The 18036-nt window shown below is 41.7% G+C and overlaps 1 protein-coding gene across 1 annotated transcript in view; it reads right to left on the reverse strand.

The window, feature by feature from the left end:
- Dock2 (dedicator of cytokinesis 2) overlaps nt 1-18036 on the reverse strand; it is a 377575-nt gene that overhangs the window by 307865 nt on the left and 51674 nt on the right. The window contains exons 18-22 of the mRNA XM_035448098.1: nt 17743-17926; nt 17524-17621; nt 15840-15929; nt 14554-14654; nt 13613-13747 (exon numbers count right to left, since the gene is read on the reverse strand). Of these exons, the coding sequence (XP_035303989.1) occupies nt 13613-13747; nt 14554-14654; nt 15840-15929; nt 17524-17621; nt 17743-17926 (608 nt within the window). The remainder of the gene's footprint in view (nt 1-13612; nt 13748-14553; nt 14655-15839; nt 15930-17523; nt 17622-17742; nt 17927-18036) is intronic.

Consider the following 18036-nt stretch of genomic DNA (forward strand, 5'->3'; position numbering starts at 1 on the left):
TCTGAAACTGCTAGAAGAAAACATTTCAAGACAGACATCGCTAGGGCTTTCTGAAAAGTACACAGTAGAATAAACAAGGTAAAGAGGAGAAACTAGGTTCACAGCCATTGTCACAGTGTGCGCACCTGCAGCCTCAGCTTCCAGGAGGATGGATCAGGAAAGCTGCTGTGAATTCCAAGCCATTAAGCATTCACAGCAAGACCTTGTCTCAAAAGAATAGAAAATAAAAACAAAAGGAAACCCCTAAGCAATTATCAAGAATGAATCTCAAAACCCAAAAAAGTAAGGAATATGTACTTATGGGGAGCCAGGAGGTATGGTGAATGCCTATGATCCCAGCACTCAGGAGGCAGAGGCAGGTGGATCTCTCTGAGTTGGAGGCCAGCCTGGTCTACTGAGTGAGTTACAGGACAGCCAGGGCTACACAGAGAAACCCTGTTTCAAAACAACAACAACAACAAAACAACAAAAAAGAGTTTGTGAGACCTAAAGAATATGAGTGAGACACATTATACTTATATACTTAAGATGGTACATGGGGAAGAGAACATATTTTAAAAGATAAGAATGGGTATGTTTTCTGACTGGGTAGCCAGCATACAAAACCCCAGATCTGAGAAGACTTGCTTCCACCAGGACAAGCAAATTCCTCCTTACAGACATCCCAGTGAAACTGCAGAACACTAAAAAGGCAGAGAGCTAAAAAGGCACCAGAAACAAAAATTTCTGCTTAAAAGACACTTACAAGAAGACGCACAATGCAACATGATAAAGTTAACCTTAACAACAGACAGCAATCAACAAACCAAAAGAGAGTTAAGTCTGTATCTACAAAAGCTTTCTTTCATACTTCCAAATAATACCAGTCAAGGAGTGGTTTACAATGATTCTAAAGTATTTCCCTCAGAAATAGGAAAACAAGTATCAAAAGTCACATGAGGCATGAAGAACTTCTTTTAAATGGTTATTAAAAGCATAAAATTTACATCCTTCATTATTTTTAAAGTTTTAGTTATTTTTACTTCATGTGCATGAATGGTTTGCCTACTTGTATGTCTGTGTTGGTGGAAACCCAATGAGGGTGTTAGATCCCCTGGAACTGGAGTTACAGACAGTTGTGAGCTGCCATGTGGGTGCTGGGAATGAAACCCAGGTCAGAGCCAGTGCTCTTAATTGACTCACCTCTCTTACCTCTCTCCTTGGTCATTTTTAGGTATTACACTGGTCCATGTTTACCAGTACTATAATATTGGTGAGGTTTTACTGCTAAAAACATAACAATAATGGCAAATACTTAAAATGATAGTAGTATTTTATTTTGGAGATACTTTGTAAAAGTCAAACTAAAATGCTTCATAATAAAAGCACAATATGTAAGAGAGAAGTGAGTTTTCCAAAAATCCCTTTATTATTCAGGAGGAATGTAAAAGATATTAACTTTGAACTTTATTAAGTTAAATATGTATGATACGATACCTAGGCAGCCATTAAAACTTAAATATAAAGTATAACTTCCAAAGTAATAAAAGGGAAGACGAAAATGAAAAAATTGGAAACAACCCAAAAGAAGGAGGAAGGACAAAAATCAGGGGAAAAATGAACAGTTAAGATGGTTGAAATAAATCCAAACCATCACAATAAAATCTATTAGTCCTTCACACTGAACATCATCATTAAATTACTAATAGTTCATACTTCCTTAAGTTCATAATGAACAGAGAAGGTACAGTGTGTACCTATCTCCATTCAGTGCTGACCTAAAATCTTAGCCAGGGCTGTAGGACAGGGAGAAAAAAATAATTCAGACTGGAATTAGAAACGAACCACTCCATATTTGATATGCTATAGCTGTCGATTGAAGAAGCCCAAAAATCTCTGCAGAGAATTGGCCATATGAGGGGAAGACTGGATGCAGCTGTGCCATGGAAGGAAGGGAAAGGAGCTGGAATAAAGATGGCAAGATGTGGCAGATTTACAAGACTTAAAGGGGACAAGTTTTCAGATTCCATTGTGGATTGGGCATGGAGTGCTTACAGCCTCAAGAATAAGGCCTTCTGTTTTACCTCCTGCAGCATGTTGGATTGTGGTTCTGTGAGAGTGGACACATTGTAAGTTTGGTTCTAAACATAACTTTGATTTTCTGGATAGAGAGAGAGAGAGAGAGAGAGAGAGAGAGAGAGAGAGAGAGAGAGAGAGAGAGAGAGAGAGAGAGAATGTGTGGATCTGGAGCTTGGGTCTCTGCAGAGAGGTGACAGCTGAAGTGATGGATTTGGGTGCACCAAATGATGGGAACCTGTCCAAGCATTTGGGGCCTCCAAACAGGGAGCCACAGGGCTGTCTGTGGAATAGGAAGACTGATGGGGGAGGTCCTTCCGTGTATAGGATTGTCTTATTGGTTGATAAATAAACTATAGTTGGCCAATAGGAAAACAAGATGTGTGGGACTAGGAGTCAAGGAGGGGCTGGGAAAGGTAGGAGAAAGAGCAGAATCACCATGTGAGCCCAGGGAATACAGGATGCTTCTGCTGGCATCCAATAAGATAAGTCTTATAAAATATATAGATTTATGATAATTAAGACTGAGCTAGCACATGAGAAATCCTAGTCATTGGTCAAGCAGCATTTGTACCTAATATAAGTCTCTGTTTGTTACTTGGAACCATAATGTGGTGGTGGGCAGAACTTGGGCGGCTTAGCAGAAAGACTTATTGTTACAGAAGACTAAGAAAATAATAGCACTTTAGGCTGGATAAAATAGTAGAATGACACTTCCTCTGTGAGACAGAAGACAGTCAGAATAAGAAAAAAACAACTAGATTCTATCCGAATGTGAAGAAAGAAAAAGAGCTTTGGAGTTCCACATGAGGAGGAAGGGTACCAGAGAAGAGGGAGAGAATACATGGATGCTGAGAACAAGTCTCACATCCGTAGCTGCACAGCTCCTGGAAATCAGAAGGGAGCAGATGCTGTTCCCCAGGGTGAGGGTCCCTGTCCAGTGCACAGGTGTCTGGCCATGAGGCACTCAGAACAACCTGAGAACACGGGCGGGGGAGCTCTAGATTCTACTCTTAGAGGTCTCCTAATTCCTCACAGCCTTACAGTGAGGCAGAGACAAGGCACTTGGGAAAGGCCTCAGCATGGCAGGTATCCCAGAACCTTTGGACAGAGCCAACTTCCTAAGGCAGATTACGATGATGCTGGGTCAGTCTTAGTTCCCAAGCCTGTGAGCCCCAGGACAACACTTTACCAACCATGATGGCCTAGAGCTTACCCTTGGGGTGTCCTCAGCATCCCCACAACCTGCCATGCACCCTTGTCTGGGCTCTAGTGTATCTTTTTTCCTCTACGAAATAGAAGACTAACCCCTCCTGGATTAGACACTCAAGCTGGTCTAGAGAAAGCACTCAGCAAACAGCCACTGAGTAGCCAGCAGGGAGTGGAACCAAAGAGGTTCCTCATATTTGGTTGTATCCATCAAGTGCTACTTGGTTGAATGAATGAATGAATGAATGAATGAATGAATGAATGAAATCCCCATGTCTCTGCTTGAGCTACATTAGCATAATACATCCTGGAGATGCAAGAGAGGTTTAGAAACCTGAAGCACAGAACCCAGATATGCCTCATAAGATTACAGTTTTTCTTCTATCCTAAAGATATAATAAATAATTGAATAATATAGTTTTCTTATTAAGGAAACAAATGCTTCTTCAGGAAATACCTACCTCTAGTGCATCTGAAGTCCATGCAGCCATCCTTACACAACTCCCCAACCCTGACAACCGTGTTAGCTTGTCGACCTTTACCCCTCTGGCACACTAGACCTTTCTTACCCAGAAAGCTCATATTTAGTTTCAAGAAATTTGCAAACACATTTGCTAAACTGCCATAGTATTCAGTAGATAGCTCCCTCACCTGAGTCATTCTCCGAGGAACTGTGAGCCTTGACGTTTGACAGAAACAGGCATTTTTGCTCTTGGGCAAGGATTCATCTAGCTAGCTCACAGATTTCTAATGAGTTAACAAGAAAAGAAAACTGCTCCCTGCTTCATCCTGGAAGAAAGAACGTCTCATGCCCTCCATGGCTTTTTCTTAACTGTCTACAGCAGATAGTCTTGTTCTACAAAATTAAGCCATTTAAAGGGACAATGGAAGCAGACAAGACCAGTGTCTTATACTTGGGTGTGAGCAGAATATGAAAAAGTCTGCCCAGACTCTGAAGGCCACAATTAGAGAAGTAGGCCTAGGATCATACCCCAGCACAAGACAATCCAAATGTTGGCAGCTCACATGTGGATGATGGGAAATCAATTATACTTTGAGCCCGGATCTCTTGGCTTTCTCCAGTGGCCTCTAGACTGGATGTTAGAAAAGATGCTGCTGTGCCCCACCCACAGGGTTCCTAAACTAGAGCTTGATGAAAGGCAGTGTGGAACCTCCAAGAGGTAGGGTTTAGCAGAAGTCATTAGGTCAACTGTGTCTTTAGAAGGCATTAAGCAGTTGTCATGTGACCCCTCAATTTTCAAAAGAAGGGTACTTTGGAAAGGATAGGCCAGGCCACTCCCCAGTCACCTAGCTTTCAGCCTGGCTATATAATCCCTCCACCTTTAAATCACTCCTGCCACGTGATACAGCCCACCTCTTAAAGCCTCACCAGACCTGAACTGATTCAGGCACCACCCCAGAACTGGGAGCTAGCCTTGGATATTCTGTGATGGTAAGAGAAGACAAGGTCAAAAAATGATAAGCTCTAAGAAAGTGAATTCTTCATTGGAGTTCCTACCAGCTTCCATGCACCATGATTTTGCTTCCATGTGCCATGACCTCAATGCAGCAGCCAGCAATGTTGACTCATGCTCCCTCACTTCACTCCCTCTATAAACTCCAGGAAAACAGGTCCTTCCTGCTTCTTCTCCTTTGTCCCTGACCTTGCTTACTTGGAACTCTTCTGTTGCCCATCCCTTACAATGTGCTAATTTCCTGGATCACATCCTCAGTTTTATCACATCCCTTAGCTTGTGCTACAGCTCCAAAGGTGGTCACAGATGGATTTGCACAAAAACACTATTTCCATTCTCCATTTCTCTGGCATCCAAATCTCTGCAGTACATGTCTAGCAAGCTGTGCAAGAAACATGTTAAACTTTGCATACCCCAAGCACACACAGACTTGTTACAGCACACTAATGGTCTGCATGTACCATGCTTGGAATCACTGAGTGATGGGTGTCTTTTTGTATGTTAATGAGATGACTAGTGAATGGGACTTTTAGTAGCTTCCAGATCCAAGGTAAGATTATTGGGTTGGGACCTTGAGCCTTCTTCTTCAGTGTCCAAGCAGATGAGAGATGCCTCGGGTTAAATCACTCATCAACACACCATGGTTTAATGCATCATAGCCTTGAAGTGAAGCCCCCAAAGGGAGAACTGGACATGTAGAGAGTCCCAAAGGGTAGCAGTCTGAAGGGTATATGTGTGGTGGCAATACCTTATTATGAAATATTCTTTACATACTAGAAAACTAAGTAAGCTTCTGGAGCTCACAGCAAATTAATAATACTCGTTGAGGTCACTTCAGACTTAAAACTGCTATCATGCTGTGTGTGCAGCCTGTTTGTTTGACCTGCTTTTAAGAGAACAATATAACAAGCAACCTGACTTGCCTTGTGTTTCCCATGTAATCAGCTTCTGCAACCTAAACTAACGTATAGTTTAATCTTGAGTTTTGTACTCTTCAATGTCCCTGACCCAGAGAGCAATGCCTGTGAGTATGTGCCTGTGTTATCATAATCTTTTGCCAAAACAGCATGCACATCAAAGGTGGACTTATAAAGCAAATATCTGCCATAAATGTCAACAGTAACATGTACATAGGTTGTTAGTCTACTCTTTACCCAGTATGCACTGATGTTGTTGTAATGGACTATGTAATTAGTAAATGTAAGTGTTCCCTTAGCTCTGTAAAACACTCTAACACATTGTTTAGTCTGAGAGGGATGTTGTGAGACTACAGATTTATAAATTTATAGCTGGTCAGTCACAAGCTCAGCTAAAACACTCCAGCATCTGAAGTGAGGGCAGTCTCAGGCACTGAGCCCCTGATCTGTGGGGTCTGACACTACTCCCAGGTACTGGAATGAATTGGAGGACTCCTCATGCTAGTCCCCCTACCTCTACCACTACTGCTTTACCCACAAGCTGTCTGTATTAGCCAGCTGTCGCTCACTGTAACGAACACCTGACACAATCAACTTAGAAAGTGAAAAGTTTCATTTTGGTCCACAGTTGGAGACCATCTCATGGCTGGAGAACAAAAGATTCCCTAGTGTCACATAACCCTCTCCACAGGGCTTTTCTCCATTATTCTAATCTCCACCTCTTAAAAGGTTCTACCTCTTTCCAAAAGCACCACAGGCTGGGAACATTTGGATCTTTGGAGGACATTACCCAAATCCTAGTGCTATTCTTCTTCATGTTCCTGAAATTCATATACAACAGAATATACGACAAGTGAGTAGGGTCTCTCCCATCAACATCCAGCTGGTTGACCTAGAGCCATGTTCTGTACCTTTCTGGACTCTATGTCCTCTTCAATTTAACAAATATAATGCAGATAGCTTGTAAGTTTCTTATATCAGGTGATATAGAGTCACAGAGAAGAGACTTAATGGATGATGGCTCATAGGAGGAACAGGAGTAACCAGAGCTTCCATGACATGGGTGTATCAGGAAGGTGGGGTTGTCTTTTCTCCCAATAGCTGCCTTCTCAAACACCTTGCAGTGTTTAAAATATATCTTGTGAAAAGAATCACTGATGTTTGCCAGGTGGGGTATTTTTGTAAGTATCTATGGTTGCCCTTCATCACTGGTCCTTGCTGACCCCTGCCAAAAATGGCTTGATGGCTGGTGGCATGTTTATTGTACCCAATGCATCACCACAACTTACTAATTTCACCAGTCTTAGCCAAGTGCCTAGCCTATAAAACATACTCAACAAATGTTTACCAATATTTCCAAAATAGAGGGAAAAGGAACTGTTTAAAAGTCTGCGCATGTGCACAATTTATCCTAACAGCTAACTTACTCAACAGTTGACAGAGTGCTTCCACGTATGCTCCTGAGAAACAGGCTGTTAGCTCTCCCTCAGCAGCTCAGCAACTCACAAAACAGATAATAAATTAAAGAGATGTAACTGTTAGACAATATCCCTCTGATGACACTTTTCTCTTCCATCTTGATATGATGCCAAGTTAATGTTATCATAAAATAATCCCATTTAACTACAATTGTGCCGTTTACAGAGCCATTACTGTCATCAAAAAGCGAAATTATATTCAAACCTAAAAACAGAGGCTTACATAGGAATAAATGGCATTAACATGCAAACAAATTACATGCGGGAGAAACGGGAATAGTGGTGTGACAGGCATCCCAGCTTGTGCTCAGCATAAACAGATGATTGCATTTTAATATTTATTCATACATGAACAATGAAAACAAATCACACTGGCAAGTTAAATTCATATTTGTTTAAGAAGACCGAGGTTTATGCATTCCCTCTGAGTACAGACTGAACTGGGCATGCCTGGGCTTTGTTCACACAACCCAACTGCCCAGTGCATCCATGACATGGAGGTCAGCTACTGTGACTATTTTCATGGGAGAAATCTCAGCTTTGGGAGGTGTAAGTCGAGGCCAAGAAGGCAGGATATGGGGAGAGATAATCAAGAAACAAAATGAAAATGCCAAGGGAGCTCTGAGAAGTGGTGTCCGGGTTCAGCTTGGCGATATTGAAAGCATCCAGAGAAAGGGAGGGAGTGTTCAGTTCGGGATGAGATGAGCTAGACCACAGGTCCTGACAGGAGCTATGTACCATGCTCCTACAGCCCGTATTAATGAAGGGCAGCAGGGCAGTCTAAAAACACCATCTACACCATAGCAGTCTTCCTAGGTAAGCTGTGGAGAGGGGGCCATACACTTCAAATCTTGTGGATCCTGTAAGAATGTAGTGTGTTTCTCTTCTTAAGAAGCTGCTCTGTGGCAGCTTTTCTTTATTCATCCCTTGGGAATGAGGATAAAGTCATGGCTGCCTGCAGGGTTTTATCAATAGCAAGGACGGCTTTCCAAACCCTCCCAAGGTCTCGTGTTCTTTACTAATTTCTTATTCAGCAATAAAGAGGAATGACATTATGTCACTTCCAAGAAAAAAAAGGGATGCAACTGGAGATGGTCATGTTAAGTGAAATATATGAGGCTTAGAAAGACAAATATCAACAGTTTTCTCTCATATGCAAAATCTAGAATTAAGCACACACACACACACACATGCACATGCACACACAGAATGGAAACTATGAGGGGGAAGGATTCTAAAGAGAGGGATGAGGGAGAGACAAGAGAGAGTATTGGGGGAGGAGAAAATGCATTATGTTTTTCCTCATATGTAGAATCTAGATTTTACACAATATAGGTATATAGCCTATATAACGTAATTGGGGTTTCTATTGCCCTAATAAAACACCATGACTAAAAGCAATTTGGGGAACCATGACAAAAGCAATTTGCAGAGAAATGAGTTTCTTTCATTTTACAATTCTCAGGTCACTCCATCACTGAGGGAAGTCGGGGCAGGAATTCAGGGAAGAAACCTAGAGACAGGAACTGAAGCAGAGGCCATGGTGAAATGCAGTTTACTGACTTGCTCCTCATGGCTAGCTCAACTTTCTTATGGCACCCAATACTGCACTTTTGATAATGGTCTGGGTCCTCCCATATCAATCATCAATTAAGAAAAAGGCCCACAGGCCAATCTGGAGGGGTCATTTTATCAGTTGAGGTTCCTGCCTCCCAAATGACTTTGGCTTGTGTAAAGTTGACATTAAATGAGGCAACACACTATGTATGTGTGTATGACATGAGAGCAGAAGGAGGGCTATTGAGAGAAGAGGGGAACCAAGAGGGGACATGGCAGTATAGGCAGATAAGAGCAAGAGTCAATGATATATTTATGAAAACATCATAACAAACACCATTATAATGTACATTAGCTAAAAAAAAAAAAGAAAGAAAAGATGTTCAACCAAAGGTGTGAAAGAGGTTAGGGAATTAGCAAGCAAATATCCCCAGAGGGATGCAGAGAGCTTGAGCCAGGACCACACACCCAGTAAAGTCCAGTGTGGTCCACAGGTATAACAGATGCAGTCCTATACCGCTTTTGCAAATCCAGCTGGACTTGATGTATGATGTGCTTCATGGATAAGAATGGTCATACATCCTATCTGTGTGACACCTGCCATACATCCTTTTTGTGTAATACTGGTAATGTAAGTGTCCCTCGTCCTCCAGCTATTAATGCAGCCTGAACAGTAACCCTGCATGGTGGGTACTGCTGTTGTGCAGTTACATTTGAGGAAATGGGGCTGTCTACAGATTAGGTAATTTCTCTCAAGGCCATAAATACCTGTACATGGCGATGGTGGGATCCACAATCAGAATTCAAACTCAAGTAACAGGGTTCTGAAGACAGGGATGGGGCCGGAGAAGGAGGGGGACTTGTGGGAGGCAGATAGATATAAGAGAATGGGCCTGCATGGAAGAGGAGAAGGAAGCAAGAGCCAAAGAGGCAAGAATGCAAGCTGTACAGAAGACAAAGTCAAAGAAAACACTGGGGCAAGCATCACAATGGCCAAAGAGCCCCAGCCACTCTCTGGGAAAACTGGCGTAGCTGAGCTGGAGTCCACATACATAAGCCAGCAGCAAACCAAGGTAAGTTTACAGGATAGGGGAAGTCTCTACACTGTGGTACTCAAAGAAATCACACACAAAATAGAAGGCCTGGGACGTAAATGTTTAAAATAGCTTGAATGAGGACACCAGAACTACATCTTTCTAATTTAAATCTGTCCGAAGTTCCTGAAACAGGAAGTGTCCTATATTGCTTCCTGTTGCTGATAAAACATTGACCAAAAGCAACTTGGAAGGAGTTCATTTGCCTTACACTCCCTTATCACAGGCTGTCATTTAGTTAAATCAAAGTAGGATTTCAAGCGATTACCTGGAGGCAGCAGGCACTGAAGCAGAGACCATGATAGAGTGCTGCTTGCTGGCTTGCCAGCCATGGTTTGTCCAGCTTGCTTTATTATATAGCCCACTTGCTTAGGGATGGTACTGCCCACAGTTGGCTAGGTCCTCCCACATCAATCATTAATCAAGGAAAATACCCCCACAAACAGGACCACATGTCAATATCATGGAGGAATTTCTTCAGTTGAGGTTTCTCTACCCAAGTGGCTCCAGAGTGTGTCAAGTTGGCAAAATCTAACCACCTAGCTAGTCTTTCTGTATGTCCTAGGTGATAGCATGATCACATCCTTGCTATTTCTTCTTGTATCTCATTAGTAGAATCCCACAAGGAGTACTTTTTCTGAACAATTCCATCATTAAAACACTACGAGATGAGACCTTGCTTATAGGTAGGGAAACTGAGGCTAGCAGAGGCTGGGTCCTTTTCTCAAGGAGATGCTTCCTATAACAGAACCCCCTAGGTATGCATACATGACCACATGCTCAGGGCCATCACACCCACTGCCTCCTGAGTTCTAGCACTACTGGGATCTGTGAAGAGGAAGAATGAATGGAACCAATGGCTGATGCAGCTCTAGGCTCTGGGTCTCCTCCCCTCAAGTGTCATCCTCTCATTGGCTCTGCAGATTCATTGATCAGTGTCTGGCCAATGTCCATCATAGTACTGGGGAATGCAACCTGTTTCCAACTTCATGTAAAGCCACAACTCAGAAAGCTTGTAAATCATACTACTGGGTATTTGAGCCTGGGGGTTAAAGATGCTGAAAGGGGCTTTGTAAAGAAGGGCAATATTTAGTAGACAATCCTTCCACTATTTCTGAATCATTTTCATCTGTGGTTTGTCCCATCTGAGGAATCTGTCATTTTCCAAAAGCCTAGTGGATATCCATCAGGTTTATGGCCACTCAGGATCTGTTGGACACAGGCACCACAATTTAGGGACTCATGTGGCAGAAGCTAGGGCCTATTCTGCCAGCTTCCATTGTGTCTGTGGCTCAGACTTTTGTCCAGCCAGAGGTACCGATGCCAGACACTGAACCAGGTAGCTAGTAACACAACAGGGATACAAAAAACTCACCTTCTTTGGCTCTGGATAGAAACAAATCATCTCCTCCCAAACATAGTAAAATAAAAATTCGACTTATCAACTGCTTCTCTTCTGCCCATGCCCAGTTGCATCCTGCATGTTGATACAGGAGAATCCTCACCCTCTCAAGTATTCATGTGCAGTAGGTACAAAGAAAAATGTCAGGGGAACAAACACTGAGAGCTAGATTAGCAATTACTAACATGGGACAAAATGACACTGCCAGACGAAATGAGCCTAAAGCAATAATTATGTTACTCCTCTCCAGATGGTTGAAGAATCTCAAAGCATTGATATTCTTCTTTCTAGTTTCCAAGGAAGATGTTCCTGGTTATGGGAGAGTACCCTAACCTCCCTGAACCCTTATAGACTCAGGAGAAAGACCATTGCTTAAAGACTGCAATGAACAGGACACACAGTTTCTAACAGTTCCTGTTATAAGACAGTAGACACCCTGTTGACCATCATGCGTTTTTGTTCAGGAGAAGTATTTGAGATTATTCTTTTGTTGTCATAAAGACTTCACTTCCAGACAAATGTTAGTGACACCTCATATGTGTGAGATACAAGAAATACCAGACTGCCCCACACTCTAGGAAACCAGAAGACATGGAGTACCAAAATTGCTGTAAAGGGTTAGACGTTCTACAAAATAATGTGGTTGGAAGTAGAAAAGAAAGGAAATGAACAAATGTGCTTTGTTCCAGGACACAGACAAGAAATGTGAAAAGAAAAAGACAAGAAGGATGGGAAAGAGGTGCAGAGCAGTGAAGAAACAGAGATAATAGCAAAAGGAAGATCTGAAGGTGATATGATGAATCAAAGGGTATGATCTATTCTTACAGACCAAATATTCTTTCAAGGAAGAAGAGGCGAGAAATCCTGACCCATGCATCTGGAATGACAAGGTCTGATTCCTTGAATTCCGAGAAGGTCAACACTTAACAAAGGCAGGAAAAGCTACTGTTGGTTCACAACTAATTGAAAAAAAATCACCTAAATTTGAAAGAATAATTGCCAAGATCTAACTAATTACAAAGCAGGGGATTAGGAACAGATACTTTGGTTTTTAAATAAACTAAGGCATACAGGTTTGGGACATCATTCTATTCCCTACCTGTAGTTTTAGTGTGAAATTTATGCCATCCACTCATCCACTATCACTATCAGATGAAGAAAGAGACTTCAGCTTTCTTTTGGTAAGGCATCTCTCCAGCCAAAGTATCTAAGAAACTGGCCTTACCACGCTACCACAGACACACAGTTCACTTGAGTCACACAGACACACTGTCTGATTAAGATCTTAGCACATGACCTAAGACTGTTCTTGACATAAAATCTTGTTGGAATGACAAGGAAGCCAGGGCATCTTCAGCTAAGAGAATATGTAGTCTCATACTGGAAACTGTGCCTCAAAAGTGGCCAACAAAATGAAATCAGAGCCCAAATCTAGAGAGAGGGTACCCTATGACACTTAGCATCAGCACACAGTCATGTCGGGGCTCCATCTACCCTCTGGGCTTTTCAATATTATGAACTAAAATGAAGTCTTGTTTCTCTCTAAGTTGATTTCAGTTGAGTAGTCTTCATTTATGCTAATAAGAGTCTAGACAATATAACTCCTGAAGACATTTTTCTTATTTCCTATTATGCACAACCAATCTAACACATATTTAATCAACAGGCTATCTAACTTTATCACACAGATAAGATAAATATAAAGCAATCTTTGGTTGGCTACATTTGAACGTCTCCATCTCCAGAGCCCTTCAATGAGACAGCCAAGCTCTGATCCTAACCATCAAAGTCCCTTAAGATTCTCTGGCACGTGATCACACTTGCTGGCTGTGAGGATATCCAGATCAGACAGTAAACCCTCAGAAACCAGTTAATCTTCGGTCACAGCCTTCAAGAGCCAAATTAATGGCAAACCCCTTGCACTCTGCTCTTCCACCAGCACCTACAGTACTGAACACAGATTCCTAGAAATTTTCTTTAAATAATCTTAAATCAAATGAAGAATGTTAAACAAAACAAAGAACAGCCTCAAATCATATTCACTGAGTGAAATATCATTGTCATATGATATCATTTCTTTTGTCTTCCCCAAATTAGCTTAGAGAACAAAATTATTATATATTCATGATCTCTAGGCTAGATTTGAATTTTCAGGGTTGCTTTTTAAAAATCAAAATCTAACTACATTTGTTTCTTGCCCTTTTTTGTTTATTTGTGGCAGTAGGGAATGGAGCCCAGGGCCATATGCATGCTCTGCAAGCCCTCTGCCACCTAGCCACATCTCCAATCATGGTATAATTTCTTTTTAAAAAAATCTTCTATTTTCAATAAAAGAAAAAATCTCCTATAGTAAAAAATAATATTGTATTGCTATATCATATTGATTGCAGAGCTAATCAATCACTTTCACACAACAAATACTCACTGTGAGAATAATGTCCTCGACCGAACAATGAACTTGAACACATATTCTAAAGCTTTTAGAGTTCTGAGGATGGGCTCACACTGTTCCCCTCTGCTGGAGGTATCCAAGTAAGTCTTCAGCACCGTCATCAATTTCCTGAATAACGGATAATATTTTCAAAATACATCTCTTTCTACTCCACAGCATGGTAATTAGTTTGCTCAGGAAATTATAAGGCATTCAATCAAAGGTTAAAGGTGGTGGTGCAGCAAAGCTCACGACTCATTTGCAAGCACAAAAATAACTGCTCCAAAATATATTTATTACAGGCAATGAATAAGTATTTCCTGCCCATAAAGAAGCCAGCAAAGATAAAGTTGTGAGGGAAAAAATAATCTTCTGACAAGGAAAAAAACTAGGCATAATCAGGGGATGAGTGAGAATGATGGTAATAATGTCTTTTTCAACTTCTTCTATATAGACATGCTATTGTAATTACCATGGAGCTCCTTTGCTTAGACACTTTCTACCTCTATTCATTACCAGTAGGTCAGACTTTAGAAGGCTTGGCCCATTTTTCAAGGTTTCTTCACAAGTTGGCTGCCACTGAATTTGCCTGTGAGTTTCCATCTTTGACCCTGAGTCTCCTACATCCAATCAACCCTGAATTATTGAGCATGCACACTGAGACTCACAGGTGACTTCTTAATACACAGCAGTCAGCTAGCTGAATGATTGAATAAACTACCTGTTTGTCACTGTACACTATTCACCTAATCTCTGGGGTTTTGGTTATTTTTAGGATATGTGAATCATTCAAGCATGAGTTGGATAATTTGTTAGAAAAAGGAAAATTCACACATATGAGCGTCAATGGGAAATGCTCAAGTTCCCTGTGTCCCATGAATTTTGGGAGGACAAACACATGTGCATAGGAAATCCTTGTACACACAGCTACTTACTTGTAGGCCAAGGTAGCACTGAAATGCTGTTGAATGTAAGCCTCCAGGACAGTGTTAAAATGCTGGAATTTCCGGTCTGCAATGAGTCCTATTATATAAATCTGAAGAGGAGTCAGAATTATTGGGGGTGCTTTTGGGGAGGGGTAACCCAGAGCAGGAAACTATTCACCTGGTATAACTGAACCCTTATCATGATTCTTTTGTTCAAGAGATAATCCCTCTAATGAATAATTAATCCTTTTCACTAATACATTGTCTCTCCAAGAAAGAGTATTTCAAAAAGTGTGCTTTGAGGTATTAGGAAATTAAAGAATTTCCTACTCAACTAAGAGAAATCGGATTGTCATTAGACTGTCTTCTTTGTGGTGGGGCTTCCAGGGTTGGTAATATACTTCTGTGCTTTATGAATCTACAGGAGGCTCATTTAACATTCACCTCTTCCATCAGTAATTTAATCAAAGGACCTTTTAGTCTTGAAGCATCTTTACTGTAAGGCTAGCATTCTAGGGGACTGTCTTAAATGCACTTGAGAAACCCACTTATCTCCAAGCAACCTCCTTGAAGATGCAAACATTCATGACACAGGGCTATTGCATCAAGAATTTGATGGTCATAGATAACCCTAACAGTATTTCTTTCTTTAAAATTATATTAAATGTATTAATTAATTTATTGATTGACAGTGTTATAGGTGAAACCCAGAGCTTCCCACAGGCTGGTGAGCGCTGGAGCACAGGGCTAGGTCTCTAGCCCCGGTTTCTCATGCTTCTTTTCACATAGCATGGAGAAAATTGAAATTGCAAGACAGAGACAGGGGTGAGACCTATGGAAAGGCAGGAGGAAAGTACAGATGGCTTTCCACTGTGAAAAGTTCATTGGGAAAACCAAAATTACCCTGGTTAATTATAGGACATCAAGAAGAGATCGCAAGACAGATAGGGTAACACCTGGGTGGTTTATAGCCTGGCCTCGGTCTAGCTCCTGGCATTCCTGGAAAGCCAGACAGTCATTCAGCAGTCCCCAGTCTCATGAACTGTCAACCAGACATCAACAATCTGACATGAACACTTAACCCCACCCCCACTCCCATCACCGCCAAGCCTCAGACCCTCAGATGAACAGGAAACACCGAAGAGAACCAGCAGCCACTCATTGGTCTGCTTGCCAAAGGTTCTAAAACCTCAAAATATTCATGGACAGAACCACATAGCCCACATGTTGCTATTTTTCTCACGGTACAGGCATTCAAACCTGATGTGGCTGAATAATTGTCCCTACTCTCTTACCAAAGCATCAAAGACGAGGATGTCATACTCATTGCTTTGGGAGTGTTCCATCATGATGTTGAAAAGGGCATCCAGAGTGTCCTGGAGGAACTGGATAAAGAAGTACAGTTGCATTCAGAAAGAGGGCAGATAGTCCACACATCTCATCCCCATGTGTCCTTCCAAGAGAACAGGAGCACACATCCACCATGTGTCACATTCAAGGGTCCAGAGCAGTTTCATGCATAAGCTCCAGGACTTGGAGTGACATGATCCCACAGCAATGGCACAGATACATATATTATGACATTTCCCATGACAGCATTCTGCACCCTACAGAAGAGCAAAACCACTTCCATGTGCAACAATGAAGAAGACCCTGCAAACACTGTATTAAGTAAAAATAAGTTAGACATACAACGTTCCTTCTCAGTTAATCTGTATTTATAAACGCGAAGAACAAGGGAAAAAAGTCAGTGGTGATGGTGGTGAGCCTAATGGTTGCTCCTCTGATGGAAATATATGAGGAACACTGAGAAAACCTACCAGTGTTCTGCACCTTCATTGCCATAAGCTAGATGGGGTGTGCATGTATAAGAATTCTTTCAGCTGCACTTGGCAACTCTCTATACCTATATTATTGTATGTATATATCAACAAAATTCAATAGCCAAATGTTTTAAAGAAGAAAATAATAGAAGACAATGTAATTTACCCCCCTGCCCTCACCCCAGCAAGCTGACTTCTCCAGGCTGCCCAAATACAACAGACTTGGGGAATTCCTTTGCCTTTCCTAAATTAGGTAGATAGGTATTTAAAGCATTGATCAGGATATTCTGCTGTTGTTTCTCCAGGTTTGGACAATTAAATAGAACTTGATTCCCTTCTTCCCTCCTAAGGGATAAGTCAATAAATTTCCCATGATCTCTCAAGACCCAGAGTGACCACACAAAGATATCTGATCTCTGCTTTCTAGCTATTCCAAGTTCTTGATGGAAACATGATCACCAGGACTACCAGGAAACCGGTTCCAAGTCATAGTGCTACAAAGGAGAACTGGTTTAATTAGCCCTGCTGTACATTCCCCACTACCATGAGGAAGCAGTGCCTGACATTTGCATTGATTTCTACTTGCTTCACTTAAAATATAGCCCCGGTGTTTTTTGTTTTTTTTAACTCATCATTAGTATATATAATGCTTTCTAAGCAGCACAAACTATTTTTTAAATTTCTACCAATATGCATATAGTATTAAGATACCATACTGTTACTATATGTGACAGTGGGTAACAACAAAAATATTAGTTAATGTATCTTGACTTCCCCATGTTTTATATGTTTTAGTCCACCGAATATTATACACGATGTATAAGTGACTGTGTTGAGTAATTTTTAAATGTTATCACTTCAAAGGCTCATAACAGTTCTGAGAAATGTCTCATAGTCATAATATTATGACACAAAAACACGCAAGTGGGAGAGTTGAGATCTACAGCCGAGTTGGTTTATTTGTAAGGCCTAATTCAGCAGGTTTTTTGGATGCCCAGTGTTCAGCATCCGCCTGGATTCCCCCAACAGAGTTTCCTCAAGGTGGATTGGGCCAGTATGTCATCATCAGAGGTCAAGTCACTCCACTCCTTCAACATTTTGTTCTGCCCCTCACAGCTCTGACACTGGTGAATGAATCCAAGCAAAGTCCACTGACCTTCACCACTTCCTCTCCATCCACAATCTTCAACTTCTCTAAATTCTCCTGGAGCAGTTGTGGCTTCATCCGCCACTTGAGCAAACCCAGCAAACCCACTAGAGAAGAATCCAGAGAGAGATTTATCATTACTGGCTAAACCGCCCACATCTGGCCTCCCCTGGGCTTTATGCAATTGTGCACAAACACCACAGACCCAATTCTCAATGGTTCCATTACCATTCTGCGTGAGCTTTGTGGAGCACACCAGGGTGGAAATGGAGAACACATCACGGGAGCTGACAGAAAGGCCCCCCATGCTGCTGGAGCTGCGGCTCAGAGTGGCTCCCTTGTTTTCCACGTGGTGTCGATAAGACGGAAGTGTCAGGTAAGCGCTGGCATCTTCCATCTTCTTGCTGTCTCCCTAGAAACAACACTTTGGTCACTGCTCCAGGGCAAGCCACACAGAGCCTGCAGTGGTCAAATTATATACGTTGTAAGGTGGGAAGTTCTGAAACAGTAAGGAAATGATCA

Source organism: Cricetulus griseus, chromosome 7, assembly GCF_003668045.3.
Source record: "Cricetulus griseus strain 17A/GY chromosome 7, alternate assembly CriGri-PICRH-1.0, whole genome shotgun sequence".
Lineage (NCBI taxonomy): Eukaryota > Metazoa > Chordata > Mammalia > Rodentia > Cricetidae > Cricetulus > Cricetulus griseus.